Raw genomic sequence first — 16,466 nt, forward strand, 5'->3', positions numbered from 1 at the left:
CCGATGGCCTTTGTTGTTTTGCATATTTTTTGGGGCCCCGACGATTGATCGATCATCGGCAACCTTGCCTCCTTTTGGGCAGGGTTAGTGGCCTCTGCTGCTTTGCATATTTTTTAGGGTCCCCTTTTTGAGGGCCGCCTGCGGCCTCGCCTCATTTTGGGCTGGGCTGGTGGCCTTTGCAACTTTTTTTTGGCCCCCTCTCCTTTTAAGGGGCCTAGGCTGTACTTGTGAGTTACAAAATCCATTGCCCTTCCTCTGTTTATTCCCCCCCGCTACTTCTCTAATCATTTTACTAGGTTTATGCACAGTCTCTTGCTCTCTTTTCATTCCCAAATTCTATGAGTGCACACAAGTTTGAAGAGCTTGTTATCTCTTGAGAGATAAGATAGTCATCAAAACATTTGTATCGTTTATTGAGATGTGAAAATTATACTTAAAATTAGTGACGTTTGCTGTTATGCCTTAAGCTTCGTACACTTGTTGTCTGCCTCCATCCATTTTCTTCCAATAATGACAAAGCAACGTCCTAATAGTTTCTCATAATAAGCAATACTTCAAAGATCTTGCTCTTCCAACTTATGGGGACTATTTCAGGGTAGTATCCAGCTGTGAACCAGAATATTTAGTCAAAATTTTGTGTATTTCTTTGGGAGATATGCTACAGAAGCCTGTTTACAGGTGCGGGAAATTAACCATTTTGCCCCTGTATGAAATTAACTATTTTAGCCCTGTATAGCATGTCTCTTTTTTTGGTTCGTCATGCGCTTATCTTATTGTGTTTATCCTTTCATTAAAGATGGGCAGAAATGACATGACCAATGTAAGGAGCAACTGGCCTGCATGAATTAAAGGAAATGGTGGTGCAAGCCCTGGGAAAAGTGGGATGTACTTTTGGCCTACTTGGATCTCACTTGGCTTTTGATTTTACGTAAGACCAATAGCTATGTTGTTTCGTGCTTAGCAGAAAAGAAAAAAGACAAAAGTAAAAGTGAAACATATGATGCTACAACATTTTTAAGTTGCATGTCTAGGACCTTGTTTGACAATTGAATGATAAAAATATAAGAATTTTGAGTTTCCATGGCCCGACTTAATTAAAATAGATATCGGGCTATCTTCATATGCTCCAGATTCAGCAGCATGAGATAGATATAAGACTCTTTGCTTTGCTGGTCTCGGGGGAGGGTCGTCTTTGTACGTTACCCTGTATTTGCTTTGCAAAGTGGCTATTTTTGTAGTTCGAATCTGTGACCTTCCAATCTCAAAGAAACAGCTTTATTGTTGCTATCAAGACTTGCAAGCATAATATTTCTTCAAAACTGATTTTGCATGATAGAAGTGTATCAAGCATCCGACAGGGTTTCCAGATGTCAAACACCATTGATTGGAGGCCAAAGTGGCAGACAGGAAGAAGAAATATCTTCATCTCAATCAATGGATCCCAATGAACTAAAGATTGAAATTAACTCTCCTGTGTTGATTTATGGTATATTATCGTCGTAAGCTTTGTCAGAAATACACCAAGAATGGAGGTAATTGGCTAAAAGCTAATCCTTTGACATGCCTGTCATGTCCAAAAATACTGGTATATATATGTGTGTGTGTGTGTGTTTATTGTTATTATTTTTAAACTTCCATTTTCCTTTGCCTCCCATATTATGGTCTTTTCTAAAATAACTTTGCCTAAAGAATTTTAGAGTTGACTTTGAAAAAGGCAATGGCGGATCATTGTGGGGATTGGACAAATGAAAATCTATCCATTGTACATGACCGACCTGCAGCCCACCATTATGCATCTATCCCTTGGATATCCTTTTGTGATTCTGCATTTTTGTACCTTCAAATATTTGATCATGTTACCTGTTCTTCTTCTTCTGCTAAAGGTAAAAAAGAAAAAAAGTATGGATTAGGACAAAACCAAGAACTAGGCTTTGATCAAATCACATGTAAGTTATTGATCGAAATAATCATGGAATAACATCAAATTCCACTAGTTTTTAACATGTCCCGCTAGCTTCAAAGGATGTGGTCCAATTATCCAACTCAAAAGCTTCAGGCTTTAAAAATAAAGTGGTTTTACACTGTAGATATCTCCTTTGGCATATTAAGTATTCCATTTGCATGGTCTTTGTAGATATGCCCAGATCTTACTGAAGACCTGGAGTAGTGGACATGCTTACATCTTAATCCACTCTTCATTCTCCTATTTGGAATCTGCTTTGTTCCCATTTCCGAGGTTAACATTTATGAGTCTAATTGTGATTTTACGTGTTACACCATGCCAGAACACCTAATAGTCTAGAAGTTGCTAGTGGTAAACTGGGAAAATCCTCCAAGCTAGTGCCATCCTTAGCCAGTAGTATTCCTTCCTCTTTTTGACCTTTAGGGAGACATGAGATTTTCATTGCCGCTTTTATCTTTAATGACCCGGTATCCATTTGAAATGACCTTGCAGCATCCATAAAGTTGATTGAAAAAAGCTCATTTATCATAGATTTCCTCGTTCAAGCCTCTTTTAGGTGAAAATTTTATGCGTATTTGAAAAGTCACGAACTTGTGTCCATACCGCTTCTTGTTCCGACTTTCGCCTGCTGCTTGCTTTTTTATTCCAGCTATCAGAATATCATTTTTTTTTTTTTTTTACTTGAATCATGTCAATGGAGCTCCGTTTAAGCTTCTATATATTGTAGGCAAGACAAGGTTTCATCAGTCTGAGTGAAATGGAGAACGATGTAGCATATCAGAGCTATGCTGATCCCTGCAGTCACTTTGAGGAGAAAAAGCTAAGACTCTTTGGCTTTGATGTGGATCCTGATGCAAAGGATGTGAGATGTGGAAGAGAATCAGGGAAAGCCGATGGAAGCCTGAATTCTGCAAATACAGCTTTGTCTGTCGCGGACAAAATTGCCCAGGAGACGAGTTCCGCGCCACAGAGGAAGTACGAATGTCAGTTCTGTCTCAAGATTTTCACGACCTCGCAGGGGCTTGGCGGACACCAAAATGCTCATAAGAGGGAAAGGCAGCGAAGGAAGAGAATGCTACTTCAAGCACGGAGGGGTGGCTTCTATGGTGGGCTTCAAACTCCACAGAGTCACCACTCTCCTCTGTTATGGTTTGGCGAATTCTGTTCCCATGTTCCTCCTGTGTTCCCGCTCGATGAGTCGAAGATTAGCTTAAGCCCCATGGATCGATACCGAAGCTCGTGCTTGAATGACTCTGTTACTCTTTCACCTTTCTGTGCATTCCATGAAGAAAGGCTTGGCATGCTCAGCCGGGAACAGAAAAGCACTTCCGGGGTAAAGCACTCTCTTGCACTTGCTTCTCCAAGTTTGGATACTCAGCTAAAGCTAGGGCAGCCCAAGGGTTGCTGATCTTAGTTAGGCCTACTAATGCTCCGAATCTGGTTCAAATCCATGCGTATTTGAACTGGATATCACAGACTGGTTGACATGGAAGACTTCTCTTGAAGTGACGCCATCGATAGTGTGGAGCAGCATGTGCCGGCAGAGACCAAGCCAAGTTTGTTTGTGATTAAGAAGGAAACTGATTATATGTTTGCTATGCTTGATTTTCATTCTGTACGAAATTCCCAATGGCTAACTCTGCAAACAAAAGAAGATCTCAAGAGTTGAACATGCATCTTTTTTCTTTTATTCAATGGTGCTGATTGGAAGTAATCCAAAATTTCTAATTGTTGTCTCTTGGAAGAGATGGTAAAGTTCATTTGTGATCGTGCCGCACAACCAAAAGGGCACCTCGATTTTATGCATATGGTATAATTTTCTTTTGTCTTTTTTGCTGCTGCTAGTACATATAGTATAATTTTGCTGTAATGCTCTGGATGCTTTCATTTTTCTAGATATTCTTTCTCTTGCTAAATTTTGATATGTGGGCCAGAGGCGTTCATCCGGCCCACCCAATTCTGACTATGGGCTGAGTCCGAACCGTCGAGCTTTCATTTTGTGAAGCCAGAGAGGAGAGACCCAACCCAAGCATCAAATTTTTTCAGGGCCTAAAATGGCCCACCAAACCAAGGAAAGTCGGGCCTACCAGGCGCAATTGACATTCCTCTGTCTTCCCCTTTCTATGGAAAATTTAGTTATAATAACACTTTTAACTTCCCCCTTCTAAGCAATACACAGTTCATTGTCCACAGCTAATTCTAAAGAGCCCAGATTGACAGTGTAGTTAACCCTTCTATTGATTTTTATGTTTTTTACACAAGTGACTACACTCACCTTATCTTTGATCCCATCTCCTTTATTACTTTCTATGGAAAATTTAGTTATAATAACACTTTTAACCTCCCCCTTCTAAGCAATACACAGTTCATTGTCCACAGCTAATTCTAAAGAGCCCAGATTGACAGTGGAGTTAACCCTTCTATTGATTTTTATTTTTTAACACAAGTGACTACACTCACCTTATCTTTGATCCCATCTCCTTTATTACTTTCTATGGAAAATTTAGTTATAATAACACTTTTAACCTCCCCCTTCTAAGCAATACACAGTTCATTGTCCACAGCTAATTCTAAAGAGCCCAGATTGACAGTGGAGTTAACCCTTCTATTGATTTTTATTTTTTAACACAAGTGACTACACTCACCTTATCTTTGATCCTATCTCCTTTATTATTATTTCGTATTCTTCTTTGCTCACGACTGTCGGACGGATCCTCTCTCTCTCTCTCTCTCTTCAATTCTCTGTTTGTGGAATCAGGAATCCTTATATTCGTCGCAGAAAATATGTTTCCTCGCAATTCTGGGACGTGGTTTGTGTTTTTTCTACTGATTTCTCCCACCATCCTGTACAAAGCCATGTCCGACGAGGATCGTTGGGCCGCCAAGAAGAAACGGATGAGTGACAAAGTCCGCAAGATGTGAGTTTACAAATGTTGCTTTTGATTTTTTTTTTTTTTTTTTTTTTGGGGGGGGGGGGGGGACATCATCGGCCATTTGGATATTTTAGCTGAATTTACGCCAACTGCTAGATAATTTCTTCTTCTGGGGGTTTGTTTTATTTATGCGTTTCTCTAGATGGATTTTCAGATTAAATTTCAGATGTTTGTTTGCACGATGAAAATATGAGCTAGTTGATCATAATGGTATAATTCATCTTTTGTTGACTCCTCAAATTATTGTTTCTAGACCGTTTAAGTTCTGTACAAGGCGACGGCTCTATGAAAGGCAGAAATTTTAGGATGAAAGAAGGGGAGAAAACCTAGAAATAAGAGAAGAACTATAATGAAGCTTCTATGTTGTCCATTTCTGCTCTCATCCTCTCTCTTTCAACTGATTGTTAACAGCATAGAATGCTTCTTTCCCTTTGCAGGTTTTACCATGCTTATGACAACTACATGATTTATGCTTTTCCGGTCAGTTCTAGTCCCCATTACCTCTTCCAAGCACACAAATATTTTCCCTGACAGATGATGTTCTACCCTATTGTCTTGCTAGCATGATGAGTTAAAACCTCTGACCAAAACATACACCAACTCTCTTGTCGAGCTCGGAAATTTAAGGGTAATGTTTCTCACTTGAAATCATTTACATTTACCAGCTCTAGTTATCTAATTCTCTAATTTCTCAAATTTTAGCTTGAACATTTGCCGCCAGAGTATAATGGATCTGCCCTTACACTTATAGAGTCATTGTCCAGGTAATGATACATAAAGGGATATAGGTATACCTTTATCTTCTAGGTTTGTGCTATTGTAACAAATCATTATTCCAATATCCCATCTATCTATTTCTTTTTCTCAGTCTTGTCATCATGGGAAACAACACAGAGTTCGAAAGAGCAGTTCTTTGGCTTTCTGAAAATTTAACATTTGATATTGATGCAAGGATAAATCTTTTTGAGGTATGAACTTCGCAATTAACTGTTAAGTTTTGGATGCACTTGACTCGATGCTTCATTTTATGTGTCTTGTACTACTGGACTAAAGTATAAGTGGTGTCACTAATTTCTTTTCATTTTTCTATTTCCTTCTTGTGGCATGGATTGAATTTGTGGTGAATCAAGTTGAATTTGAAGGGCTTGAATTGTGTTTAATGGTGTTTCCGGTATTGTGTAGTGCAACATAAGAGTTCTTGGAGGACTTGTTTCTGCTCATATTCTTGCAACTGATTCTACAAACAGGTTAGTCCAAGGAAAATACAAGAAACAACTTCTTAATCTGGCTGAAGATTTGGGGCACCGTTTTCTACCTGCTTTTGATACCCCTACAGGATTGCCATATGCATGGATTAACTTGAAGGTACTTCTTACATCTTGCTGGAGTTAAAAAGAAAGCATTTCAATTCAGATTAGTTCACAACTTGTGATGAATTGCATACATTCAAGTTATCCTTGTAAATTACATAGTTTCAAGCTGCTTGTTTCTCTTGATTGTGCTTGTTGCACTAACATGGATTCACCTTGATATAGCAGTCCCTCTTTAGTATACAAACTATGATGATTGGGATGTTCCTTTTATCCTTATAATGTAACTTGTGCTTTTTATTTAGCCTATTTGCAAATGGCCTTATAGAGGATATGACCATGGATAGAGATGGTGGGGAATCTAGCATTCAAGTAGCTGACTCCCACCTAGTGGGATTAAGTCTGTGATTGTTGTGTTGGTTTTGCAAATGTTTGAGCTGATGTAGATTGTGCTTCAGTAACTGGTTTCATGACATTGACAGTGGGCTTGAATTACATTGAAGATGAACTTATTTAATCTTGTGAAGGCACTAGTTGTAACTGAGGATTTATTTTCCTAATCGTAAAAAGCAACAGCAATGTAAAATTGAATTGGAAAGCTCCCTTTTGCGGAACTCTCGTGAAGCTCCTGATAATATAGAATGTGATGGTACAGTGATCAAAGGGAGTACGTGTCTTTACCTGAAAGTTGCAAGTTTGTTTTTAATCCTTGTGGATGTTGGCATGTGGCCATGTTTAAGCTAGTACATGGAGGATAAAGAGATCTACTCTCCTTGAGAGCATTCCACACACCATTTTACAAGTTTCAACAAGCGGAAGTGGTCAATAATCTGAAGGGTCCGTTGGGAACTTCCCGTTCGCTTTGATTGAGTTCTCCTAAAACAGACCTCATCTAATCTCACTAAGGTATTTAAAATTTGGAATTTAGATTTTAGATTTTATTTTTGATGTGATCTATTTAGATTTCATCTTTCATTTTAGTAAGATCTGGTTTGTTGGTTAGACTTATCTTTTAGTTTCAGCCAATAAATATAGGCTCAAGAATCTTGAAATCCATTTTGATGAATTAGAACAAAGATTACATTAATTTTCTCCTCATAAAATTTCTTTGTCTTCTCTCTCTATTGGGTCTCCCTCTACTTCTTCTCTTCTTCTCCTCCCAACTCCTCTTCTTCTAACTTCTGCAATTTTAGTGCTGCCTTGCATTGCCTAAGGAGTTAACAAATTTCTAAAACTTGACAAAGTCACAGACTTAACAATTTAAATTCTCATATTATTATCATTTGTTGCTTTTCTTAATTTGTATCACTGGAATTATGTTATCTATCCTTCAATGCAGTAGTTATCTTATACCATGTTCACCTTTTAATGAAAGGGAAAGTATGAATATTGTTTGTGGTTTTGTTTGTAAGAAGGATTTTTGACACCACATTAATGCAAACTGTGGACAGTATGGAGTGATGGAGCATGAGACAACTGAAACAAGCACATCTGGCTGTGGTGATGAGCATTTCTTTTGCAGTTTTTAATGAATCCTTTAGTGAATAGTCTGGAATAGGCTAATTTCTATTCCCTGATTCAGGTTCACTGATTCTTGAAATGGGAGTTTTGTCACAGCTGACTGGTGACCCCAGATTTGAATCTGCAGCCTTGCGTGCTCTTCGGAAATTGTGGAGCATGCGGAGTTCTTTGAATCTTCTGGGAACAACTTTGGATGTAGGGACTGGAGAGTGGTTAGAGTACTCTTCTGGGATTGGAGCTGGTATATTCTCTCTGCTTTGATCTCTTCTTGTGACTGCATAAGAGTTCATATGAGTTGCTAGGAATTTCATCTTTGTTCAGTTGGATGAGGTGGTCTGGTGCTCAAGAATTGGTTAGTTCTTAAGATGTAAAATGCCTAGTCATTATTACATTCTGGTGTTACATTTTTTTGGCTAGAATCAACTTCACCACTGCCTCTGGTTTGGAGTTGTTTCTAATTCTGGGTTGTCATATTTTTTCAGGGGTTGATTCATTCTATGAATATCTAGTAAAAGCCTATATTATTTTTGGAAGAGATGAATTTTGGAGAATGTTTCAGTCTGCCTATCTTGCTGTGGAGAAATATTTCAAACACGGCTCATGGTACAGTACCAACCATAATCTTCCTGTTCCATACAATACGTTTTTCTTTCACTTGAGCTCAGCAGTAAATGGGAAACATTCATTCTTAGAAAAAGGAGAAAGAAAGAAAATGGGTGTTCCGCTGTTTGTTGATAATTCCAAATTGGGAAGCAAGATTTCCTGATTCTAATTTGCATTCTGTTAAATTGATGCTTATTGATCTGGATCAGCGGCAACCAAGCGAAGCATGATTGATACTAGAGTTTCTTGCTACCAATATTTTGCTCAGAGTTAAAAGTATTTTTACCTTGATGGGCATGGGTTTTGCCAAAACTTTATAAAATTTGCACTGCAGCTGAATCTCCAAATAGTCGTCTTCTTTTCCAGTTTGACTGTTTTACGCTTTCACAAAAAAAAAAAAATTGACCAATAAGAAAAAGGAATGTTCTAGCAAGGTTTGTTTATTGCTTCAGAATTTAGATTCCTGCCATTTTAGATCATATTCTTCTGTTCAATTTGTATAATTGTTCAATTAGTACTTTTATGTGCTCAACATCTTTGGTTCTCCTTCAAATTTCAGATTCAGTAAGTAGCCTCTTCTTTCATTTTTAGTTTTAGAACTAGTAGCATTCATAAAAATATTCATATCTATTTGAGACAATATTCATTAAAATAAATGGCTTTCATAGGACGAAGATTGATGGTTAAAGGTTACATTATTCGTTTGCAGAATTATCCAATATTGTCTTTTTTCTTTTATTAGACAAGGTGTCGATAACAACCCCTAGAATAAGGAAAACCTTGTATGAAGAGATAATGGTACCTTGACAAAAACTCTCTATTCCTGCAAAGCTGTGAAATTCCTTTCCCACCAGATATCCTACATGACGTGAGAAAGAATCAACCTCCAAACATGTAAAAACCTCCTACTTGAACAACCCTGGCTTCGAAAATCCTAAACATCAATCACAAAAGCTGGCATCACCCACTTTACATAAAAGAAGAAGAAAAAAATATTAACTGTCATAGGCATTGAACAATATGCAAAAATAAATGGTTGAACTGGCTTTTCCATCTCACATACATGAATAGTACCTATTCACCACAACCTAACACCACATTCTTAGATTATCAAAAGTGAGGATAGATTCCAGTGAGGCTGTCCATTAAAATTAAAAAATAAATCAAAAGGCTACATTAGAAGGAGCCTTTGACTTCCATAACAATTTTCCTGAAATAACTTTCCTAGCTCCTTTAATTAATGGAGTTCACAACTATTTGTATCCTTGTGCCCTAAAAAGGAATCAATTTCCCAATCATGGAGATTACAATCCCTAGTATTGGTATAACCATAAAGCAGTCCTAGTTGCAGTATTTCAGTCTCCAGCGAACCCAAAAGATTAGGGAATGAGTACTGGCTCCATTACTAACCTCAAAAGAAGTAAACCTTTAGAACTCAGTCCAGATGCTTATAAGACCCTTTCATATACCAACATCATAATGGCATATGGCAGGCCTGGGGAGTCCACCTACTCCAATAAACGCCTTACTTATCAACAATTGCTTTCTTTCAAAGACTCTCTCTCCCCTTCCACAACTCTCCAGAAGGACTCACCAAGAAGCAGTTTGTTAAAAGATACTTTTTAATACCTAAACTCCCACCACCTAAAAGAGACCAAACAGTATACCATTTCTTTTTCTTTTTCCTTTTTTTTTTTTTCTGCTTCATGACAGTGTCACAATTTTCAAATGATATGTAAATTCATCACCCAAGCCACCCCATAGAAAATCATTTTTGTGATCTTTTGTAGCATTTAGTAAATGAGTCCAGAATAGCGTGGGAGGAGATTACAGATATCCAGGACGGACACAACTTCTTACACCTGGGACCAGAACATGTCATGAAAGAAGCACACTGGGCTGGCGTGCTTCGACTGTGTCTCTAGGGCACAGTTGAATGTAGATATCATGAACTTGTGCAGGATACCAAGCCAAGAAACGTACTTAAGATTTTCGAAATAGGTAGAAGCTATGTCAATTGAAGAATAATCACTATCAGAATCAAAAAAGCAAGAAGGAAAGCTTTAGCTTTATCCCGTCCCAGTCAGCCATTCTTCTCTCTCTAGTCTTGCACTTGGAGTGTCTTGCAGAGATGAGGAGAAAACTTCTCTCGTCCATATCTGTCTGTGAAAAGCATTGGCATTCTAAGTATCATACTTCCTTCTCCTCGTCTTAGGAAGATGAAGAGGCAAAGATTTGAAAAGGCCCGCTAAGGGTAACTTGACCAACAAGTAACGGAGTGAAAGACGCTTGACCATAAGGGAGAGAGTTAAACTTTATTTTTATTCAAACATTATATCATAATTATAGTTGACAAAAAGTTTTTTTTTTTTTTTTTTTTTGGGGGGGGGGGGGGGGGGGTGGGCTGCTAGAGAAAGAGCCTTTTTATAAAAGTAACCCTACAATCTTTTAACGTCTATTGATGCTTCTGAGAGGCAGGACTACTTTCACACTTATAAATAACCCCAGGGTGGTTAGATTTTGGAAGCATTACTATCAGTTTACTTAATTCAGGTACCATGAAGCTGATATGAGGACAGGACAGCCTACTTATTTGCAACTGACAAGTCTTCAAGCATTTTGGCCTGGTCTACAGGCATGTAAATGAAGACCATCACTTTTTTTTTATTATTATTTTTATTGCATGAACCTGGAGCAGAATTCTGATCTCTATTGTGGTAATCAGGTACTTGTTGGGGATATTGCGGCAGCTAATTCATCACACCGTGAGTTCTTTTCTGTATGGGAAAGATTTGGAGTGTTACCGGAAAGGTACAACTACAAGGCTTCTTCCTCCTATCTCCTCTTCTAAGTAAAAACATGAAAAGAAAAATTATCTATATGGAAGGTAGTAACTTTGATTGTGAAGATTACTGTGGTTGCCTTATAGATAAATCTAATAAAGACATTTACTTTAGGTATTTGCTGGATCGTCAGATGTTGCACCCTACTGAGAAATATTATCCTTTACGCCCTGAACTGGCAGAGTCAACATTTTATCTATATCATGCAACCAAAGGTCTGTTTATTTTCTTTTTTTGTAACTTTTAGTTTCAGCTTTCACATTGAAGGATTAGTTTTCCCCTTCATAATCTAAGATATTTATCTGTATGATGTTTCTAAAATGTAAAACAATAATTGAACCTTAGTCTCTACCCATCCAACTGGAAAATTATGCTTAACATTACTGCTGTCATAGGTGAAAGATGTATAATCCTGGTAGCAAGCTCTTGATTTCCTTGTGTGTGTGTGTGTTTGGACATACTGCATAATCTACCAAAAGACATTGGTGTTTGAGATTGAACTTTGATTACCATATATAACAGAAGCAAAAATTATACAATACCATCTGCATTGCTTCCACTCCATGGTCTCGCCTCATTTCCTAGATTGAAGACAGTCATTAAAATAGTGTAATGCTTTCAATATATCTTCCTTTTTACAAGAAAAAATCTGCAGATTAGTATCCCTCTACTCTCTTCCTTCCATTATTGATGTTATATCTTGGCTTCTTTGGTACCTTTTATGTTTTTTTGTCAATGAAGCCATGAAGCTGAAGCAGTTATCTGGTTTCGATTAATTGAGTCATTATTTTTGATATTTGTATGAGCCGATAATGGAATCCTTTCTTTTTGTTTGAGGAGCCGTTAGTAATTTGATATATTCAAATAAGCATTGATTGATTGCAATTAATAGTTCACAGATCTCTGGCCCTCTGTCCATTCCAACTGCTCCTTACTTATGCAATTACAGCAGTAATATCAGTACTGGAAAATGTCTTTTCTTGAGTTCAATATTTGTTTTAGTTACAACTTGAATGTAGGTTGGTATCCTGCACCACGTGGGATGTAGGCACATTATTTCATGTACGAACTTATTTATAGCATTAGTTAGTTCTCATGCCTTTGAGTCCTCTAGCTGCCCATTTATGTGCTTTGATTGTTACCTTCTTTAATAAACAGTATCTTGCTTGGTCTCAGATCCATGGTACCTAGAAGTAGGTGAATCAATTGTAAATTCTCTCAATTCGTACACCAAGGTTGAAGGCGGATTTGCAAGCATTAGGGATGTCACAACCATGCAATTAGAAGATCATCAGCACAGTTTCTTCCTTGCTGAAACGTGAGAATTTTATATTATCATGAAAATATATAGGAAATACTTTAACTCGACAATTGTATTTATCATCCATTATTATGTTGTATATGAGATTGTATTTCCTGTTTTAGCAACAAGACTTTCTCTTTTTTGCTAGTAGAATTATAGAGCATTTTACTTGATCTATATGTCATAATGGTCTACACTTATCAACTTGCTTTGTTGGTCTACGCTTGTATAAAGTCACATGCTTTAAACTGTACATATACTTATCAAATTGCTCTGCATGTAATATCCCATACTTTTGCAGGTGCAAGTATTTGTATCTTCTCTTTGATGATTCATTTTTAGTTGATCGGAATTATATTTTCACAACTGAGGGCCATCCTTTCCCAGTTGTGAGTGCCTGGCATGAGAGGCTTCCTGAGGCTTACATCCCAACCTACTGGACTGATGTCAGGGTAATTTTCTGCATTTTCTTAGAAATTAACTTATGAAGAGTGTCATATTCGATATAATAGTTGATAAGATAGTGGTTTAGGAAAAAAAATAACAAAAAAATTGATCTGTAGCTGTGATTGCATCAAAATCACTATGAGACATCTCTATATTCAGGATATGGATGTAGAGAGAGAGAGAGAGAGAGAGAGATCGTATGATTCTGATCTCCTTCTAATGAATAATCCTGGATCTTTGGATCAATCTTTATTTAGTTCACACTGGCAGTTTGAACTGTGCTATCTGGAAAAGTAATTATTGGCATATTTAATTCAATGATATGTTGCGTAGTGGTATTTCAGTAATACAACTATGGCTCCATTTTGAGCTGTATGTAGGTAGTGTTCATAACTGTCGGTCCTTGCTAGAGTTGAACATTTTGTCTCCTGCAGGACGAACGACAAGCAAAACGAGCAAGTCCAATGTCTTTGCAAGTCTGTCCAGCCACCGCATTGAAATCTGGGCTTGGCGGCGAACAGGTTGAGAGTGCTTGCCATATCCCTGATGTTCGAGCTGACCACAGGTGTTTGGTTGAGAAGGATTGTGGAGTTGATGCAACCACTTGTAGGCGAAGATCCTGCAGCATGGCTGGCTACTGCGGCCTGTGGTGGGCATGAGAAAACCCTGTAAAGCTCGACATTCTTTCTGCGAGAAGGAAATAATTGCAGATCCGGAGTACCAAGATCGTAGCTCAAGTATCATTCGTCCCGCAGGTACTTATTCTGACACCAGTTGGATAACAGAACAAGAAACGAAAGATGTGCAGAAGTCCTTAAACTTTATGCCAACTTTTGTGCTGAAAACTAGTTACTGGGCATAGGAACAAGTTTTTGATGTGCAGCCAGCCATGTGTGAATGAACCGAGGACATGTTGACATGGTTTCCAAGGGCAAAGGATCATTGTGTTAGAAGTTTTAAGTTGTTGTTTAAAATAAATTAAACTCCTCTTAAATGGTCAAATATTGAAATATTGTATTCTTTTAAAATTCTAGCTACCTTAGTCTCAAATATTGAAAGATTTTATCCTTTCAAAATTCTAACTAAATTTTGAAAAGTTGTTTCTTATAAAAAATGGGCCATTTACTTTTTAACATTCTAATTAAAAATTTTAAAAGTTGTTTTCTTTCAAAATTTCTAATTGTCTTGTCTATACATATCAAAATTTCAAAAGTAGAAATTAAGAAAAAAAAGTTTATTCCCACACGATTGCTATTTTTATTCGCGAGCTGTCTACAAGTTGTTAGTGTATCACACGGTTGAATTTTATGTATATTAAGGTGAATTTTATGTATATTAAGGTAGTATTTGTTAAAATGACCAAGATAAGAGAATATCAAGATAAGGTTAAAATATTTTTCGGACCAAGATATGGAATAGTCAAAATAAAGCTGTGAAATATTTTAAGATTTTTATCAAATTGTTTATTAAATTTTTTTAAATGCACTAAAGGATATAAAGATCATTTTTTTTTCTTATCTGTAAGCATTAAGATATGATTATCTTGAGGGAGAGAGATAAACATATCTTGAAAAATCAAGATAAGAAATCACGTGACTTCTTTTCTAAGTATTATTAGATAAGTTTAACAAACATGTTAGAAAAGAATAAACATTTGAAATGTTTCTCATATTTGATGTTTTTGACCCTATATTTTAATTAGGGAGCGTTTGTTAAAATAAGCAAGATAAAAGGTATCAAGATAAAGTTAGAATGTTTTCTGGATCAAGATATGAAATGGTCAAAATAAGATTATGAAACATTTCAAAATTTCTATCAAAGTGTTTGTTAAATTTTTTGAAATTTACTAATAATTGTACTTTTTATTTTTATGTGTTTGTTAATGTATATGATAAATATCAAGATAATAATTTTTTTACCAAAATATCTCTATTATCAAATTCATTTAAAAATTTTTGTTTACATCAACAAAATATTTATAATTAAAATGGTATTTTTTGATTAATATGAATGGCAAAAAATATATATATTTTATTTTCTAAATTTAAATTCAAAAATAAATTTAAAAAGAGTTAATTGATGGAATTACAATAATTTTACCTAGATAATTAAAAATGGCCAAAACATATTTTCGTAATAGGTAATAAAATATAAAATTAAATAAAATAATTTAAAAATTGATGAAATGAATTGTATTAGTTAATAAAATATATATAGAGAGTGAGAGAAATTTAAATTTTAAAAGTTAATAAAATGAATAATGTCATTTAAATTTTAAAAGTTATCAAAACATATAACAATTTAAAAATATATTAAATAATATTAATTATAAAACTTAAATAAATAATTTTTAATAAATTTAAATATTTAAAACACATTAAATGACATTAACTATCCTCCAAGGGACATATAGGTAATTGAGATTTATCTTAAAAGAGTCAGATAAATTTATCTATGAGGGGAGAGGTTAGATAAATTTATCTTGAAAAGGGGAAATAAGAGGTCAAAGTGAGATTTTTTTTCAAAAATAATCAGATAAATTTAACAAATACGTTGAAAAGACTAAACATTTAGAATACTTTCATATTTGATACTTTTTATATTAGTTAACAAACATCCTCTTAACAAATACTACCTAAAGTGGAATAAAAGTTCTAGAAACATCTATCTGTTATTTTTACAAATTCTCGATATTTTTGAAAACTAAAACAATTAATCAAACACATTCTCGAAAAGCTTGGAGATACAAGGGGGGTTGCACTGCGTGGCCTGACATCGTAAAATTCATTGAAATAAACATTAAATTTTAGACAAATTAGGGAGCTAACATTATTTCTCAGAGTGATTACTGATTAAAATTAATATATTTGTTGTTACTGCACGTGGTTAGAAGATGATTTAAAAATAAATTTTTATTGGATTTAATTGATCTCTACTGAAAAGCCCCAACAAATTCCCAAATGGGTCGAGCCCATTGGGCTGGGCACCAACAGCCAGCCCAACCCATTTGAGACCAACATTGGAGCTATTGATCAAATTAGTCTAAACAAAAAGTTTATACAAAAATACTTGCAAGTTGAGTTAAAAAAGAAAAGAAAAAGAAAACCATCCAAATGATTAGAGTTGCAGGAATGTTAGTGGCGTGTCGATTGATAATTGATTTCCCCAAATCTTACTGTGGACCATTTGCTTACAAAAATGTCACTCTCATCCTATATCAGATAGCACCTTAGTTAGACTATCATTATCCATTCTACAATCTCAACAAATAATATATATAGATTAGGGAACACTTTAGTTGACACGTCATGCAGAATAATATGCACAGTGAGCTCCATAAAGTGGCAATTTGATTGTCGCCCAATTCTTTTCAAAATCACATGACATAAAGTTTTTAGGTAAAATAATATTCCCATCCTATCCTCCGCTCTTCCGTACTTAATTTTTAGGCTGCACGGCATTTTTAGTTCTAGCATCACTGTCATCAATGTTTTCCCAACTTTAAGTTATTTAACCCAAAAATAAAAATAAATAAATATTTTT

At 35.8% G+C, this 16,466-nt stretch overlaps 2 protein-coding genes across 2 annotated transcripts; both read left to right on the forward strand.

Annotated features, from left to right (window-relative positions):
* Positions 1-2,575: 2,575 nt before the first annotated feature.
* On the forward strand, positions 2,576-4,498 carry LOC127795204 (uncharacterized). The gene is made up of 2 exons (XM_052326740.1): positions 2,576-3,296; positions 3,440-4,498. Exons 1-2 carry the CDS (start codon positions 2,721-2,723, stop codon positions 3,446-3,448), a joined length of 585 nt encoding a protein of 194 aa, XP_052182700.1. The 5' UTR covers positions 2,576-2,720; the 3' UTR covers positions 3,449-4,498.
* A 166-nt stretch (positions 4,499-4,664) lies between these two features.
* LOC127795203 (alpha-mannosidase I MNS5) lies at positions 4,665-13,889 on the forward strand. Its single transcript, XM_052326739.1, has 15 exons — positions 4,665-4,881; positions 5,334-5,376; positions 5,459-5,524; positions 5,599-5,660; positions 5,765-5,864; positions 6,079-6,261; positions 7,658-7,706; positions 7,789-7,968; positions 8,210-8,330; positions 10,884-10,965; positions 11,056-11,141; positions 11,288-11,388; positions 12,350-12,491; positions 12,778-12,928; positions 13,358-13,889. Exons 1-15 carry the CDS (start codon positions 4,748-4,750, stop codon positions 13,580-13,582), a joined length of 1,725 nt encoding a protein of 574 aa, XP_052182699.1. The 5' UTR covers positions 4,665-4,747; the 3' UTR covers positions 13,583-13,889.
* Positions 13,890-16,466: the final 2,577 nt, after the last annotated feature.

Source organism: Diospyros lotus, chromosome 2 (assembly GCF_014633365.1).
Source record: "Diospyros lotus cultivar Yz01 chromosome 2, ASM1463336v1, whole genome shotgun sequence".
Classification (NCBI taxonomy): domain Eukaryota; kingdom Viridiplantae; phylum Streptophyta; class Magnoliopsida; order Ericales; family Ebenaceae; genus Diospyros; species Diospyros lotus.

What these genes read in the sequence shown, in the direction of transcription:
- LOC127795204 (XM_052326740.1), top strand. Translation starts at nt 2,721, where the DNA reads ATGGAGAACGATGTAGCATATCAGAGCTATGCTGATCCCTGCAGTCAC.
- LOC127795203 (XM_052326739.1), top strand. Translation starts at nt 4,748, where the DNA reads ATGTTTCCTCGCAATTCTGGGACGTGGTTTGTGTTTTTTCTACTGATT. An exon ending in CAAGGATAAATCTTTTTGAG is followed by an intron (nt 5,865 to 6,078) that starts GTATGAACTTCG and finishes GGTATTGTGTAG; the next exon opens with TGCAACATAAGAGTTCTTGG. An exon ending in TTTGGAGTGTTACCGGAAAG is followed by an intron (nt 11,142 to 11,287) that starts GTACAACTACAA and finishes CATTTACTTTAG; the next exon opens with GTATTTGCTGGATCGTCAGA.